Source organism: Sceloporus occidentalis, unplaced genomic scaffold, assembly GCF_023333645.1.
Source record: "Sceloporus occidentalis isolate IW3139 unplaced genomic scaffold, rSceOcc1.0.p SCAF_31, whole genome shotgun sequence".
NCBI classification, from domain to species: Eukaryota; Metazoa; Chordata; class Lepidosauria; order Squamata; family Phrynosomatidae; genus Sceloporus; species Sceloporus occidentalis.
In genome coordinates, this window is record NW_028317011.1 from 9,491,564 (window position 1) to 9,509,633 (window position 18,070).

The 18,070-nt window shown below is 38.6% G+C and overlaps 1 protein-coding gene across 8 annotated transcripts; it reads left to right on the top strand.

Annotated features, from left to right (window-relative positions):
- The first annotated feature begins 282 nt into the window (after positions 1 to 282).
- LOC149298818 (pre-mRNA-splicing factor 18) lies at positions 283 to 17,314 on the top strand. 8 transcript variants are annotated; one of them, XM_089487159.1, is made up of 11 exons: positions 283 to 348; positions 1,592 to 1,669; positions 1,752 to 1,778; positions 4,536 to 4,640; positions 6,709 to 6,822; positions 7,208 to 7,354; positions 8,293 to 8,361; positions 11,818 to 11,958; positions 13,322 to 13,393; positions 15,328 to 15,483; positions 17,234 to 17,314. In XM_089487159.1, the coding sequence occupies exons 1-11, from the start codon at positions 283 to 285 to the stop codon at positions 17,312 to 17,314; spliced, it is 1,056 nt and encodes a 351-aa protein (XP_089343285.1). The 8 variants fall into 8 exon arrangements, with proteins under 8 accessions (XP_089343285.1, XP_089343286.1, XP_089343287.1 ...); XM_089487160.1 differs by lacking the exon at positions 1,752 to 1,778 and having other exon boundaries at positions 1,592 to 1,693; XM_089487161.1 differs by lacking the exon at positions 1,752 to 1,778 and having other exon boundaries at positions 1,592 to 1,681; positions 4,542 to 4,640.
- Positions 17,315 to 18,070: the final 756 nt, after the last annotated feature.

Here is an 18,070-nt window from a genome sequence, read left to right on the forward strand (position 1 = left end):
ATCGTAGCCCGCAATACTGCATGGCTGTACTTGCCGAAGGTGAAGAGATAAAGTTGGTTGCCGACTAATACTTTCTCATGTGGTCCTCCTAGCACTAAGTTGTCAACCATAAGTTTTTGCGTTCCAACGTGGTTATTCTAGCCGGAAATTCCGTCGACTTCCCGAGAAAGCTGGGTACAGAGGCAAGTGATACTCCTTCCGGTGTAAACAGGAAGCCGCGTGCCCTGGCTGCATTGCGTTACTGGTGGTAATGAAGACGGTGACCGTTCGTTAGCTAGAGAGATGGATATTCTAAAAGCCGAGATTGCGAGGAAGAGGAAGCAGCTGGAGGAGAAGCAGCTGGTTGGGGTGAGCTCGCGTTCATTTCTTTCCTAATAGTCAACATTTATTTGTAGGTTTCCCGCGACTTTTAGCTCCAGAGCTATATACTTTGTTAAATCAGGAAACATAATTCTGCTTAGCATGTTTTCAAGTTCAGACCTCGTTACGTCATAACATAACTCATGTCCCATTATATTGTAGTCCTTAGCTACAGTCATAGTGCTTTTCCCATGAATTATGTTTGAATTCAGAAAAATTAAGGGACACTCTCACCTTCCAGCATAACATCGCCCCATGTACCTCACTGTAACATCTCCTTAAATAGGAAGACCTGTAAAATAATCCCTTCCTCTGAATAAAAAAATAGTCATTTATACAGTAGATTACTCGTGACAAAAACCTTGTTTTATATATATATATATATATATATATATATAACATCTTGGCATCTTGCAAATAAAAATGAAGCATTATTGAAGACCGTGAGTGCTGGCTTCACTACTTTTAGATTAGATATATGCTGCATAGAGTCAAAACACAGTAGGAGTTACACATTACAGTCACCCTCTAGCTAGTCGTTTTTTTTACCAAAGGTAAGTGACATCTAACAGCAGCTAATACTATGTGTCTAATAATTAATACAGCTCATTTTTGTTTTGAGTGAAGCATTAAATATTGCAGGACTCGGATGCCAGGTGCTTGTCATGGTGAGTCTACTAATAGGGAGTAGTTGGCCCCTTAACGGGGGAACTGGTATTCTTTTGACTAAGACCCTCTCCTACCCCAAATCATTTCAAGTGATGGTTACTCCTGCTGCTGTGCTGGTCTACGGAAACCTCTAGTGAACTTCAGCGCATTCCAGAGACACATTACTTGGTGTCACTGACACTACATATGTTTTATACTTATTTTTAATGTATACGCGAATGTGTGCTATATTTACAGAATTCAGGGCATTTGCTTTCTGTTTGTGAGTGAAAACCCAGAATCCCAAAGGTTGAACTTAATATAACTTTAGCAAATTGGCTCTTAGTGTTAAATTTAAATATACATGGCCAGCCAATGGATGCACCATAAGCCCCAAGGAGGGTGGACCTTTGTCATGTAGCTCTTTGAAATGGAACCACAGCTCTCCTGTTAGTAAATAAACCCCAAATATATTAACCTTTTGATTTTTATATTTACAATGCAAAACATATTATAGGTTTGGCAAAAATAATTGTCCGTGCCTGTGAATTATCTTGATCAGTGCATCTTTTTTCTGTTTCAGGAAAGTAAGAAATATTTTAAGCGCAGTGAGCTTGCTGAAAAAGAGAAGGAAGCGTATTTTGAACGATGTGGCTACAAGGTATTGTCATCTGCCCGGTTCCTGGTTCATAATTATTTCCCTTTCATGCATACTCAGCTAATCATTTCTCTTTGTTCATTAGCCTGTTAATGTGAAGCCAGAAGGAAAGGTATGACTTTCTAGTGAGCTAGAAATGCATGATTACATTTGCATATTTTCAAAATGCTTTTGATGTCTACCCTTTTCCTTCATTGAGCAAATCATTTTGAATGGCATCAAGCATGAAATGGCTCAATGTGTTTGGTGGCATAAACTTGGACACTGGATCTACTGCATACATGGTTTACACGTGTCCACAAACAAATCCTACTATTTGATGTGACCTTTTTGTGATGCCTTATATCATTGTTGTCTAAGTAAAGGCTCACTATCCCTGTGCCAATAACTGTGCTATAACATAATTTGAGTTATGGTGTCTGACTCTGCCAGTCTAAACATCAAAATCATATGTGTCCCTCAACATTAAAAAGCTGGTGCGTTGGCTTGTACTTGGCTTGACTAGTCTTCTTTTTCTATTGAATATAATATTTGTTTTAAGTGCAGCAAGTAACATGATAACCATCAGAATCACAACAATTAAAACATACAAAACAAATATATTCTTTTACACAGAGAGCTCAAATTTGATGTAAAAATACAGTAAAGTGTGAATGAAAATAGCAGTTGTGCATTTTGAATATTTTTATATATTGAATAAATTGCCTTTTTGTAATTGTAATTTTGTTGAACTAATGGAGATCCAGTGCTTCCAAGTGCTTTGCCTTTTGCTAGATTGAATTTTATAATGCTAACTTGTTGCCTTGAGATAGTGACTTTGCTGCTTATTTGCTTTGATTTCTTGGTAAAATGTTGCACCACGCTTCTCCCACCTGACTTGATTTTACTGACTTCTGAACCCCTGTAAAATCAGTTTTACGTTTCACAAGTTATGTCTTATGTTTTACATTTTCATCAACAAATCAATGTCCATTTTTATAATCCATGGGGTCTTGGAATTAGACTGTATTTTCTTTTATTTCTTTCTATATTTGTATTCATTATCAAAGTACACATGCAGCCAAATTGGAATGTCCTGTGCAGAGTCTAAAATGCATTATTTTCCCAAAAATGTTATTTTCCCATATATGGCTGTTTTGAAGTCATCTAAACCTAAGAAAACACCGTGCATCAAAATTGCATTTGTCATTACCCTTGAACATGGTGTAATGAGCATGTCCTATTTTTGAAATAAAATGGCCATGACTTGCATTTTCTATGTAAATTACCATTGCGAGACACACTGGTTTCTCCTTTGGTATAAGAAATGAAAGCAATTTGCTTTTCCTGCAACCCGGATGCAAACAAAAACATCAATTTATATTGCACATTATACAATATGCATGTGGTAAAAACATACTTGAAAACCTTAATGACTAATTCAAAATCTGCACACAAATGGTTTCATGTAATAAGTTTCTTGCTGAAAGGTTCTCTTCGACGTAGACATTTTTTTTCTTAATTTTACTAGATTCTTGTATTATGGTATTCCTTTTTATTTCTTTTTTTTAATAGCATACAGTTCAGCTGTATGTTCTTGATGAATGCATTTCATCAGTGCGTTTGATTCTGGCTATCTTCACTGCTCAGCCTGCATGTCTCTAACATCACAGAGGGTGCAATACCTCACACCCTCACAGCTACCACACAAAATACTCAATCAGTTACGTCTATCACGCATTATAACTAACTCCCCCATCACTGTGTATTAGGATCTGTAAAGCTTTGCTTTTTCATAAGCATGACGTGACAAGTGGGAGTTACTGTAAGCAGTTAGATTGCTATGATATAATACATAGGGGAGGGTTTTGGTTTTATATTTCAATACATTTTTAAGAGACAAGGAACATTCATGAGGGACAGTCATGTTTCTTTTACTTTCTACATGATTCAGACCTTATCTTGGGTTCATTTAATAGCCCCCTTAGGTGGAATTACTCCTTTTTAATAGGATGCTCTATATGCTGTCTGAGGGGCCACTTTTCATATTAACCCCATGAAGATGCATGGAGGGATCCCCTCCTATGCATTTGCCCTTTCCTTCTTCCAGCTTGGCCAAACACATCTTCTGCTGCCTGTGCCCACCTGGTGTACTCCATTGCTACCTTCCTGAGGCATCCGGTGGGATTAACCAGCATTATTCTCGTGGTAGAAGTGATGGCATTCTTCCACGCTGGATTCTGGATCCATTCACTAGCCATTCATATCGCTCAATGTTATAACGCATTGGGTGATGTACACATGATCAGTAGTTGCTGGAAAAGTGCATGGAAGGGATTCATCTCTGTTACCAAACCCTCTCACTTGCTGTCTTCATTAGATTTAGGTCTTATGTGAAGGTGATTTAAAAATGACCGGGAAGAACCTGCATTATTTAAGAATGTGTTCTAATGTCCAGCGTTGCAGTAAATCAGTGTGCACAGTGCTTAGGGCATGTGAAATGGATAAGGGATACCCCGTTGCTACTAGTGAGCTTTATTCAGCTGCAGGATCATAGTGTGGTACTTGCCATCCTATTTTACTACTAACACATGGCCCGGCGCTGTCTGAGAAATCCATATCGTTTAATAGCATCTTTCTTTTCTTAAATACATCATTGTGAGCCCAAAAAGCATAAACCTCATTCTAAGGACTAGCTTTATAGTTTGATCTTCTTTATCTGCCTACTAGCCGAATATCTCCAGCCCTTGATGTAATTCGCTAAGCTTTAGTAGTATGAATAGGACGCTAGCATGTTAGCAGTTCTTCCGACGTGGGTGAGAAACCCTTTTAGAGTCTTAACCTCCTGCGCTTGAAATAGGCCCTAAAATTTTTGTCTTTGGCAACCTAGTTTCAGGAACAAGAAGAGGAGGAGACGCCTTCATCTTCAAGCAACCCAGTGCTGGAGCTGGAGCTTGCAGAAGAGAAGCTTCCTATGACGCTTTCAAGACAAGAGGTGAGATTTTGTTACTGTAATAAAATTCATATTTATTTTATTTCCCCACCGCACGTGGTCGACGTTCACATTGCGGTTTGTTTTTTATTTTTAATTCCGCAGGTTTTCACTCTCTCCCAGGAGTGATTTTCTAAAGCAGACATGCTTTTCTGCTTCCCTAGTACTACCAAAGCGACAATCCTGCATCTTTACCCTTACAGATAATAATGCAAAGATCTTCTAACATATGTGTGTATATAGTCATTTACACTAGGCCTGTTAGAAAAAAAAAAAAGCTTACTGTTCACAACTCAGAATATAGCATACCAATAAGATATACAAACTTCTGAGCTGAAAAAGAGGCCACAGTTAGTTTTCAGTTGTCTATCACATTTTGAAAAAGCAGATTGTAACTCATTTTGCCATTACAAGCTGCTTTTTGCTGACCAACTGTTGCTGCGGCCAAGGAGGAATCTAGTTAGGGTCAGTTGCTGGCTGAATCTTGGAGTTCCACGGCTGGAGAAATGGAAGAGGTTGAGTTGGTACTGCTCTCCAGCTATAGACTGGTGGACACGCTGACCCCAGCAGACATAGAACACGCAGCTCATGACTCTTGAATGTTAATTGCACATGAACAATATCATAGTGTTCTCATAGTGTTCCCCCTCATAATCTGTTTGTTTAATGTCTCTTTTTTTTTCTTTCTTGCTAATTAATGTTTGTTACACACTTTCTCCCAATAACAGTTTCCACCTGTTAAATACATTTATGAAGAACAATTCCAGGCCAGTTGTAAAAGTGTTCCATTTTAGCTCTTCCACACCTCAGAACCTGTTTGTAGACATGGGAATTTTACGATGTTAGCCATTTAATTGCAAGATTTTGCAACTAGAGCTAGAATTCTTATTGGATTGGATGAATATGAATGTTTGTGGGTTTTTCACAAGGACGCCCTTATGCAAGAAGGACTGCAAACCGCGGGAACTAATGACAGCCTTTCGTGATAGGCGTTCATCTTTAATAGCAGAGCCACAATCGATGGGCATGCATGTCTTAGCACTTGTCTTATTTTATTGGCTCTCTACAGATTTTCTCGGCGCTAAATTCAGATGATAGGGTGGGCGGCAGGGCTAAATATATTTGGCTTGACCTATGGTTTATAGATGTTTGATATTTGATCTTGCACCTTTTGCAAATGTGGTCCAGACAAACATTATAAAGTGTTGCCAATTAGGGCCCGCCTCTGCAAACCAATGTATGCATTTGCATTGATTATGATTCTTTTGTGGAGCTAGCAGCATCTTTCCAAGAATAACACAGTGGTTAATATGTCAGCTCGGCGAGTCCACTGTGACTCTGGAAAAAGGCTGCTCCATTTTTAATAAGTTGCAGGATTTCACAAAACCAGAGTATAAATCAGCACCACATAAGAAATGTAAGAGGTCGCTTGAAGTTAAGGGTTATTGGCTCCTTTTGTAACATAACTTCAAACTGTTAATGGGGCAGAACTCTAATGGCAGTGAGGAATGAAATGGCTACGAAAGCAAGAATTTTCCATCCACAAAAAAAAGCCATTTAAAATAAAATTATTAAATTTCAGCGCTTACGAACCCAAATTCGATAAGTGTTTTACCGACCTTTTTCGCAAAGTACCGTCTACTCCCAGACAGCTTTTTATAAGCAGCCTCAACTTTTTAACAGTTTTTCTCCCAGCGTTAATACATTGGATTTTTGCCCGGTTGATTCTAGTAGGTTTGCGCAATCTTAAATTAACAGGATATTTTCTTTTAATATTTTCATAAGATAAAAAAGATCAGGGATACATTTTAAGCAGTTTATCCTTAACAAACTGTTTTTATTGATCGATTGCATTCGATCATTACTAGGTTATGTTGAACAATGGCTCTATAAAATGCACAGTAACTTGCTGACCCAAAATATGATTTTTGTTTTCTGTGCAAATTGTCACCTAGCTTATATACAAATATATTATCCTTCCTAAATATATAAAATAATATGTAACACTCCCTTTGAATGTTTTTAGATTTGTAGGATATATATATAATTTTTTTATTTCTTTTTTCTATAGGTGATCCGGAGGCTGAGAGAGAGAGGCGAACCCATCAGACTGTTTGGAGAAACGGATTATGACTCATTTCAGCGCTTGAGAAAAATTGAAATTCTTGCTCCTGAAGTCAACAAGGTATTTGGAACGAATACCCAATGCAGTGAAGACACGAACGGGAGGAACTATTCTGATATTCGCTGCGTTCATCTGTTTTTGAATTAGCCCTTGAAAATCTTGCTTAACAGTTACAAAGTAAACATTTGTAAGCATTGTTTACTTGGGTTGCAAGTTTCAACAGCTACGTTTACAAGTGTGTATATATTCAAAATAATTTAAATTTGTATATAATATATCATAATATATTTAAAATACCAAGCCAAACCTCTGAACGAATATTTATTGGATTGATTGGTCTTTCATACTGAAAAAGTGGCCATAAATCTGCCTTGCAATACACTTCCTGCTTACATTACGCTTGACCTAATTAAATGTGCCGTGTTTAATATGTTTTATTTCTTAGGGCTTAAGAAATGACTTAAAGGCTGCCCTTGATAAAATTGATCAACAATATCTTAACGAAATCGTGGGTGGCCAGGAACCAGCAGACGAGGATGCGCAAAATGACCTTAAGGTCCACGAAGAAAACACCACGATTGAGGAGCTAGAGGTGTGTACAATGGACTATGGTGTGCTAAGGGAAGAAAGCCGGGTCTGGTACCTTGAACAGTAATTAATATTTCTACCCAACCCGGCTGGTACCAGTAAAGTTTATTAATGTGGCATTCGCATATGGTAAATACCAGATGGTTTGGATCTGATGTAGACCATCACTACTTCAAGTCTTCAGAGCCCCCAACAGTCAGAGGATTGATGGTGTACGTCAGACAGCAGTCTAGACCTCTCTTGTAGGCAAAGAAAAGAAAAAACATGCAAGAACTTTTTTTTCTTTGGATATCGGATATCTTTTCTGTTTGTGATTGTGCTGGTTTTACTAGGTTCTGCAATGTTTGAAGTTACTTATATGTAATGGTTGCAGAGCATGGTACACAGCTCTAGTGGATCCCTTGAAAAGTTCTGATTTTGAAGCTTTGGTGACAAAAATAAAGGTGTATGATTTTTCTTATTTTGTGTAATCCTCCAAGAGCACACTTGCGTGCATAATCCCCTTTTTGTAAAAGATTGATCTTAAAGTGAAGGGTTTAAACCAATTTTGGAGGGAGTTGATTTTTTTTCACTAGAAAATGCAGACATCTGGAAAGTGGGATTTGAATGGAGTCCAGAATGGCTGGAACAGGTGCTTAAACGACATAGCTCTGTAACCACATCATGTGATGTGAACCGGTCTCTGGTACTAATTTTACTTTGTAACTGTTCCTTCATAGCAAAGAAACCGTGATTTTCATTTTTATGTGCTTTAATTTGACATTTGATTAATTACACGTTCATTCTGTATGTCTAACTAACTAAACTGAGTTTAAATTGAGTACATAATCCAAATATATATATAATATATTATATGTGTGTGTGTCTGTGAAATAACTGCATGTAACTTATGTAAAAGGGCTTCAATTCATTTTCTTTTTACTGATCTGATTTCTGTTGCAGGCTTTGGGAGAGTGCCTGGGACAAGGGGATGATAATAAGGACATGGATATTATAAACAAAGTTCTAAAGGTAATACTAATTTATTATTTTTCTACGATATTAGAGGAAAATCCTGTCTTCTGCAAGGGTTTTACTGTTCAGATTTATCAAGTTCTCTGTGTGTTTTTCCGCCCATCATACCTTTTCATGCGAGGTTACATCTCTGTTACTGCTGGGAATTAAAACATGAGTTGTTTTGCTTTCATGTACCCCCCAGCAGCGTGGGTTTTCAGTATCTACCCCCAGGAGCCCAGTGATTCTTTTGTTCTCATAAGTGGAAATGTCTGGAACGCTCACATACCCCTGTAACTTGTTGCCAGTGACTACCAGTCATCCCTTGCTGATCGCTGTATTGGAAACCCACTATCTGTATAACACTTTCTGAACTATATCTTCATTGTTTTACAAGACATGTCTGTATTAAAACGTGTAGCTCACTTTAATTGTTAATACAAGGTAACAGCATAAAACATGCATAGTAGCTCCAACATGTAGCACAATGTAAAATAAAAAAGAAGAAGAAATGGCCTTTATGATGGGTGAAGGTCTGTTAAATTGCATGTAATTTGAAATGTGACTGTTCCTGTTTAATGTCCAGCAAACTACAGAATCGTCTCTCTCCCTCTCATGCAAGCTCCCTGCCACGCTTTATAACCGTATATTACAAAAATGTAGTATAAATAATAAAACACTTTAAATATCATCACACAAGAGCATCTATGTTTAACAGTAGGTTACAACTTGGCTTACGGTTAATTTTTACTCCAGAAATGTGTTCATTCATTTGGCCGAGGTAGCTTCCAGGGTAAGTGATATTGCCCCCCTACCATGAAATATTGACTTCTCAAATGAAGTCCATGTGCCTATCTATATATATATATATATATAAATATGTGTGTGTGTAGAATCAATCGATTATTCCCCGCTCTGTAGACTAGCTAAAGGATGGGGGTGTGTAATAAGAAAAACCTTCTTTGTGAATAATGTAATGCCAAATTGTTGCAGGTGTTTGGGGCGCCTGTTATAAGCTTCTTGTTTTTTGGGGGTTTTTTTTGTGTCGTAATATTTTGCCAGAAAAAAAAGCCGAGGCTCTTAGCAAATTTAGCGTCTGCATTTCCTCGTCCTCCGCACATCAGTAATTACCTGGCTGTTCCGTGTTTAGCTTGTCCTATGATTTGGCATTTGCCGGCCGTGGCTCACCTGGCCTTAACACACATTCACAAATGCTGCGTATCCAGTATTAACTGCATATGTTAAAATAAATGCACTTTGGTAGATGAATTATAATGAAAAGCCTTTGCTTACCCGTGGAATATGCTTGAAATGCCTTAAATACAAAGGTTATAAAAATAAAACCTACTTTCTCTTTTTTAACATTGATATTGTGTGTTACCTGTAGAAAAAGTACTTTCATTTATTCCGAGCCTTCCATGTGTTATTACAGTAAAATATGTATACTTACTGTAGCTTGTGAGATGATTGCATTTTCATATGGATCCTGTAGCGTTCAAGATTTTTTCCCCCCCTTTACCAGTGTTTATCATGTCTTTGTATAAAAAGCCAGCTGTATTATATATTTATATATAATGTAGCATGGGTGGAGATTCATCATAGGGTAAGATATTAAAGCAGATCAGTTTTTTGAATATTGTGTCATGAAGCCTTCTAATATGACTAGATAGCTTCCTGTCCAGCAAAGGTTGTGGCTCATAATAAGACACGGGTTGAGAAATTTGGTTTGGATATAGGAGCCAGCCTTTTTTTTTTTTTTTTCTTCCCCGATCATGTTTTTATTTTCCCGGCGCCTTGCCATACACTAACATACACTACCACCTTACAGTAACACACATGCTAACATTCTATAACATTCTACGCTCCTGTACACACATGCTAACACCATACACTAATACACAAACTCTCTCTTTTCTTTCTCCTCCTCTTCTTCCCTCCGCCTCCTTCCTTTTTGTGTGTGTCTATATGTTTAACTCTACACTACGCACCCTTAGGGTGTCATGGTCTCGCGGCAATTTGAATATCGGATTTTGATTCTTGGCTTCTGTTGCCTCTCACTCCACATTGCTTCTCACCGCATGTCTTATTTCATAACCTACTGGAGGGGTCTGTATTTGGAATGTACCTATTACTGCCGATCTGAGCCTTATGTATATGGATCTTGACCATGTCATTGTCGTTGCATCTTTATTGTGACACTTCCCTATGTTTCTGTATTGTCTGTGTCCTTCAACCAATAAAATATCATTTACCTAGAAACACCATAAACACTAGCACCACGCTTTTATATACGCGTGCGTACGTACACACACACACACACACACACACACACACACACACACACACACACACACACACACACACACACACACACACACACACACACACACACTGACTCTAGCTCTGTACATACACTGTAGTATACACTCACATACTCTACTCCCCCTCTCAGCTCGTGGAGGCCAGCCATGCCGCTGCCTATCTTCTGCCATTGTGTATCCACCACTATGCTTTCCTGTAAGTGTGCAATGAGGCAATTACCGTGCATTCATGATGGCAACCCTCAACCCTGCAAAACCCCTGAGTGCCAGTAAGTAGTTTCTAGTCTTCGTGGCGACTTGGCGCCTGGGGTTTGTGGAGCCCTGTAATAAGATGTCATGGATAAAAACAAATGCTATATGTGTGTATTTTTTATGTTAGCTTTGTTGCCAGTCTGAATGTCCATGGGATACATCCTTTCCTGCTTGTATGTGGACTTAAAGGGCAACAACATCATGTTCCCTAATGCCTCTTAGGCAGAAAATTACAAGAATTATTATGATTTAATATTGTCGATTAGTGTAACAAAGATTCCCATTGTTTGTTGCCTTCATGCATACAGGTCTGAGTTCAATTACCACAGAGAGAATATGTTCCCCACATGCTGCAATAAAAAGCTTCTGAGCTAAGAGCTAATAATCTTTTTATTGTACCGTATTTGCTCTATTATAAGACGACCCCCACAATTTAAGTATTAATTGAGGGAAAAAAAGAGCCTGAAAGCAAGACTACCCTATAGGAAAAAATGTTTTACTGGTAAATATCAATTTAATATTAATTTACATGTAAACTATTTTTTTCATATTTAATAAAAACAATTCTTGAGAAAAATGCATTTCTTGTTTTGATTTCCTTTTTATTTGCCAACCTGCTCTATCAGAGCCAAATGTATAGAACCCCTTATGCATCTGCAAGTTCTAGCAAATGATCATTTAATGGGGTCCCAGCTACTGAATGCATTACAGTGCATATGATGACCAGAGCGTCCCTTTTAGTCTAAAATGTGTGCAATTGTGTTTTCTTTAGGCTGTTAGTGTAGCACATTGCCAGGTTGGCTTTCCTTTGCTGGTAGCATTCATTGTTGAAGCGGGGTCTCCGTCTGATCCGCTATCTGTTTTCTGTGGATTTGTGCATGAACCCCGTGGTTTTCTTTAGTTCCTTCTAGGTGTCTGGGCCAAGGACCTTAACGCAAGGGAAGATTACGTGAAACGCAGCGTGCATGGAAAGCTAGCAAGTGCCACTCAGAAGCAAACCGAATCGTATCTGAAACCATTGTTCCGGAAGTTGCGGAAAAAGGTAGATGCCTCTGGGCGATGGTTTGTGAATATGTTTATCATTAACAATCACCTTGAACAACCAACCTTACCATTATCCCATTGTTCAGCCCTCTGGCATATGCTGCCACATTATATATTAACAATGGGGATGCCTACAAATGGATAAGTGCCTTTGAAGGTGCTGTCCTACTAAGTATGCTGAACGGTATGTAGCATTAGACATAATTTCTAGTAATGTTCAATATTTAGACCATTCACAGAAATATCCATGATCAGCCGGCAGGTGTGGGCTGTGTTCTCGAAACTAGGCGTTTGCAGGAGAGTTGAACATTTAAACTTTCTTAGTGTCCTTCTTTTTGAAGGACCAACACTTCTGAGCTCTTGCAAAAAGGGCTGTTATTGATAGGCATAATACATTAAACAAATTCCCTGCATATGTATGCATTATGCAGGGCTAGTCTGTGTGCAGGAGATGTTCTCAGACACTGGACCTTTAATATGCAGAGTTAAATCTGCAAAATGTCAGTTTAGTGGATCCACACCTTTGCTTCCCAGACTATTACTCAGACAAAGCCTCCAGCACTGACGCGGGCTTCCTGTACATGGAGTTATGTGTATTTACCATCTATACCAATTCTTTGCCAAAAAACGTCCTATTATACCAAGTCATCAGATCCAACCCACAAATCACCTATGAACGCTCACTCTACAGGTATTGTTTGGGATTTACAGATCTGCACATAACAGGTTAACCGGCGTACGTGAACTTAAAGATCATTTGCGGTTTGCAAGCATCATCGGTTCCAGGATATGCTATTCAACAGCCGCAGGAATTTTGTTAATTTGGATGTAAAATTAAGTGCTTCAGACAAACCAATGAATAGTTACCGGTGCGTTCCTCCCAAACTGGAAGTGACTTTTTTATTTTTATATTTGCCTCAAGTGTGACTGTGTGAAAAGTCTTTCTGGCAGTGTGTTAATTTACTTATTTTTTGGCAGATAGCAGATATGTAGCTTGTGCTTTGAATGCCAAAATAATCACATGTGAAAACTTAAAATTCAATGAGTACGGGTATATTGAACAAAAATCCATGAGCCATATCATTTAATAAAAATGTTTATTTCGTATTGTTTGGCGTAGTGCTTTGAAGAACATTTCACGCGCACAATTATGTTTGTGCAGCATGGTGACCCCAAACTTTTGAATGGTTGTGTGTGTGTGTGTAAAATGAGCCCTGCAATGTAAAATATTTTTTTTTATTAACAAAGCACTTCTAACAGCCCATATGTTCCATTGCTATGACAAAACAAGCCTTTTTTATGTGCTTCTGCCATCATTGAGAACTGCAAATATTTAATTTTTTAACTGTTTTTGTTTCTAGAATCTTCCGGCTGACATCAAAGAGTCCATAACCGATATTATTAAGTTCATGCTGCAAAGAGAATACGTGAAGGTGAGCCATGTGATTGTATCTAGCGCCCAGAAGACAAACTGTTGTTATAATTGCTGATTGTTACGCGTTGCGGCCCCCTTTCCTCTCCCGGAAAAATGCAATTGGGCTAGTATTTACTTAACTCCCGATGCTCGCTCGTGCCGGTCTCCTCTGCAGAAGCTGCTTTCTTCAACTACGTTCTTTTGGCAGTCCCTAGGGGCGTAACTGCCGAGTGATTGGATTAAGATAGCTCTAAAATTCTCGCTATAGACATCCATTCGCACGTTAATCATTGTTGTGTTGCTGCGTAGTTCTGATTGGCATCCCGTTAGTAAGTGATGTTACTGTGTTTCTGGCCGTTACATTATGGGAACTTTTTTCCACAATTGTTTGAAGTGCCATTGATTCTGTTTGAATCCCGCTGTGTTTGGATGCCCTGCACTTAATCGTCTAATCGACCCCCAATAGAAAAGATCGCTGATTACAACCAACTCAAGAAGAAGCCGAGCAGGCTTTGTTGATTTTGGCCCAGATTGAGTTTAATTTTCGGTGTCATATGAGCCGGAACGCTATTTAATAAAAACCAATATAAACAAACCCATTTTTCTGCATATTCTGACCATGTGCCTCCTGTTGGAAGTGCCGTTATTCTCCATCACTGGCATCTAGAGGAAAACGAACAATGCTTGTGCTAGTCTATAGTTCTGCATACATCCCTCGACATCCTTCTTTCCTAAACATTCTTCCTCTTGAGTTTATTTGCTTAAAGGGGATGCGCTTTTGTATCACTCATTTCACTTTACATGATGAGAGACTGACCCAGTGAACTTCTGTTCCACGAATAGCTTGGATTACCCCATTTAAAGCCGGGGGCAGCTCCGACATTCTTGCAGAGATCTTGGCTAGTGAAGGCTGTTTGTAATATAAAGTTTAGTCTTCTAGATGAAAGCTCCCTTTCCCTTTAGTGAATAATCTCCAGAGGGTGGGATTGATGTGATGGTCCTGCTTCAGGTAAGTTAACCTTGTTGACCAAACTATAAATCCCATTCACAATTATAAAATCCGCCGTTGGCCAGAACCTAATTCCAGCCGCGTTTTGGTTTGTTTGTTTTCATATAGATTTCATTTATTTCTCCCGGCTGTTGATGATTTGTGTTAGAGAATCAAACCCCATTTTTACTGGATTATTTGGCTGTCCCACACTTTGTGTATCCCACAGGTTTTTGGATCCTCTCTTTCCATTTTGCATGTGTGTATTGCCAAGGAAATACTTTTGCGTTCTAATGGGGGACAATAAAGATTATAAGGGTTATTTAGGGTTGACATTTTTCGCATCGCCTCCATAAAGGACTTGTGCTTTATTTGAGCGTCTCTAATTTTACTGTGTTTAGCATCCACAATTACATCTGAGCCATCCCCTATAAGAACTGGGATATGAAAGGACAAACCAGTTTCATTCGTGGTCATTAGCCTTAACATTAACAGTGCCAGTGGTGTGAGCAAGTCTTTTAAAGGGTTAAGTGTACATTTTGATGAGTTTGTGTGACCCTTTTAAATGCTTCAGGTCGCATCCTGCAAACCGGCCTTTGACGTTACTGTGTCACATTAGTCACATTATGTGTGTGTATATTTACGTGACAGGGATAATACATTTTTAATAGTGGAGAGCTATAGACAGCTATGAAGGTCATGATTGATCTACACTACTATGATGGTGGAGAGGAAACCATTTTGCAAGACAGCAGCCCTGCCCCATGCATGTATAATATGCGCAGTATATGTTGCAGAGCTTAGCTGGTCCTGAGTAAATACGTGGCTCTCCGCTGTATGTCTTACCAGCTGTATCAGTTTGATTTGAAAGACATTCCCCCCTCTATTGAAGCGAGATCATCTGTTTATACGGTGTGTGTGCGTGTGTAACATACTGATTTTGTTTCTTGAAATTGTTTGTCTAGGCTAATGATGCCTATCTACAGATGGCGATAGGTAATGCCCCATGGCCCATTGGTGTTACTATGGTTGGTATCCATGCCCGTACAGGTCGTGAGAAGATTTTTTCCAAGCATGTGGCTCATGTGCTTAATGACGAAACCCAGCGAAAATACATTCAGGTAACTAAGAAAAACAGTAATGCGCATGATATTGTCTAATCATCTGTCATCTTGGCCTTTTTGAACCCCATGTAGCAATTCATTATGGATGTTTGAGAAGTATAAGTGTGTGTGTATATTTAATAAGGGAAGCTGTACGCATATGGGAAACAAACAAGTAGATCCTTTCTTCTGTACTGGGCTATCGCTTTGTGTAGATAAAATGGATCTGCTTTTAAATCATTCTTATTACTTGTGATTTTTCTTTTTTATAATGCTTATGATTAATTTCACACTTTTAAAACCTAGTATATTGATATAGTGCTTGTAAATGATAAAGATGTTAAAATCTTGCTTCTCTGTCTGAAGTAATTGCATAAATGTGGCCAGTTTAATGTATGTCCAACATCTGATGAGCTATACCTTCACATATCCGAAGTGCACCTTTTTGCATGCCTCAAATATGTTTTTGTTGAGAAAACTCATTTAAATATGTGTCATAAATGCCATAGTTGTGAGTATCGTAAATGGCATTCTTGCTTTGTCCCATGACGCGTCCTAATTCCATTATACCCATGGAGTGATGCTTATGTGGGAGTTATATGTGCCAAGTATCCTTAGAAGACTGCTTTTTCATTCTACATGCAATAATTAAAATGTGTGAGTAAAGTAATAACTCTTTATAATGCCCATATTCCTCAGCATCAGGCAACTAGATCAAAACTACATCATATTATAATTATAAAGTCATCGCTAGTAAAGTAGGTTGTAATAATTTGTAATTGTAGAGTAGTGATGTCATAAGTGGAATGTTCACAACGGCTTTTACCTCAGGAGAACCCCAAGGCGGGAAACCGTGCCTTTAACTCATTAGCTCTGACTGCTGGGCCTTCTCCACCATGTGTTAAGCCTAAACTCAAATATAGAGTTTGTCAGTTTAGTAGGGAATAAATGACTAAAAACGTTGCAGTATTTAGGATTATAGAAGTAAAATTCTTATTCTAGCTCTAAATCTGATTTTATTGTTTTTTTTTATCATTGCCCCTGTATTCCGTGTGCACAGAGCTCTGGTTGGGTTTCTTATACAAATACAGTGACACAGTTTATTCAATAAATGTTAACGATTTGAGAGCAGATACTTGTGTCTTGGGTTTTTCGAGAAAAGTAGTTTTTGATTTCTTTCCCAGTAGGGTCATCTTATATTCAGACCTTTTCTTTGTTTTGGTTCAATGAGATCCAAAGTTTGGGGACTCGTCTTATAATCGCTCAAATACAGTATATATGTAGTACAATAATATGCTGTGATTTGTGTGTGTGTGTGTGGCGGACTGTTTTAGACAGTACCTGTGTGAGCTTTAATACAGGTATGCTCCGTGGACAGCTATCGGTTTAAATGATTAGTAAGTAAATAAATAAGTAAACACGTAAATAACAATCAGTGTGATGTGTGTATATAATACTTCATAAATCCTAGTTTCTTTGTTAAGAAGAAAGCATTATTATTTGTATGCATTATATGGAACGTAAGGAATATTTCCCAGGCATGCACAAGGCTGCTGAAGTGAACTTTTATTTACACGTCTCTTAGCTGCCAGAATGGGGCTGCTCAATGAACGACCTTCCCATACAATAAAAATATTGGAAGGAGCGAAAAAGCATTAGGTCTGTCAAAACTCATCTACTTCAGAAATGATCATCCTGCGCTAATCGCCGGACCAGATTTCCAGTACCTTTAACCTGTTACATTTCTGTTTTCATTCTCCTCCTCTAGGGACTGAAGAGATTAATGACTATTTGTCAGAAGCATTTTTCAACAGATCCTTCAAAGTGTGTGGAGTACAACGCATTGTGAGAGAGCTTTTCGGCACGGCTTCTTTTCTGATACCATGTACATATTGCACCCCACAAGACTTCTTACAACTCCTGCCAAATAATATTGGGATGGACACCACAGCCAACACCCAAACAAGTCATGTTCCAGTGTTTCTGTTTTATAGAAATACTTGCTGCTTCAAAGCCTCTAATAATGACTCAAGATCACATATGTGTTTATTGTGTGATCGTATATAAATACTCTCCGAGAATTTCTTTTATGCCGAATATGAATGTCAAACAAAGTACGTGTGAAATAAATGGTTTCCTGTCTTCCCCACCTTCTGAGTGTTCAGTCTGCTGACTTCTCACTTTCTTTGAGGGCAAATTCACTTGAACATGTAGATTGTATATGTGGCGTATCAGACATCTAATCCGTACAGATGTTCTTCCACCAACAGTCAGTTGGCCAAAGAACAACATTGTTGTAGTTACAGGTTTTGTGTTTTGCTGACCGCCAAGAAACAAATTAACCAAGTACACCCTACAACCAAGTATTCATCCCTCTGGATCTTGGTGTTACCCCGCGTCTGCAAATAAATGCTGTGACTGGTGTGTTTGAAGGGTTCAAGGATATCCTTGGTCACAGTTGCATCAGATTTAATAAGTGATCCCCTTTCTTGATTCTGTGTGCACTGGTGTTGTAGGATGAACCTGCTTGCTATAGTGAGAAGACCAGGGGCGTTACTAGAAGCCTCAGGGCCCCGGTGCGAGAATCTGTTAAGGCCCCCCCACC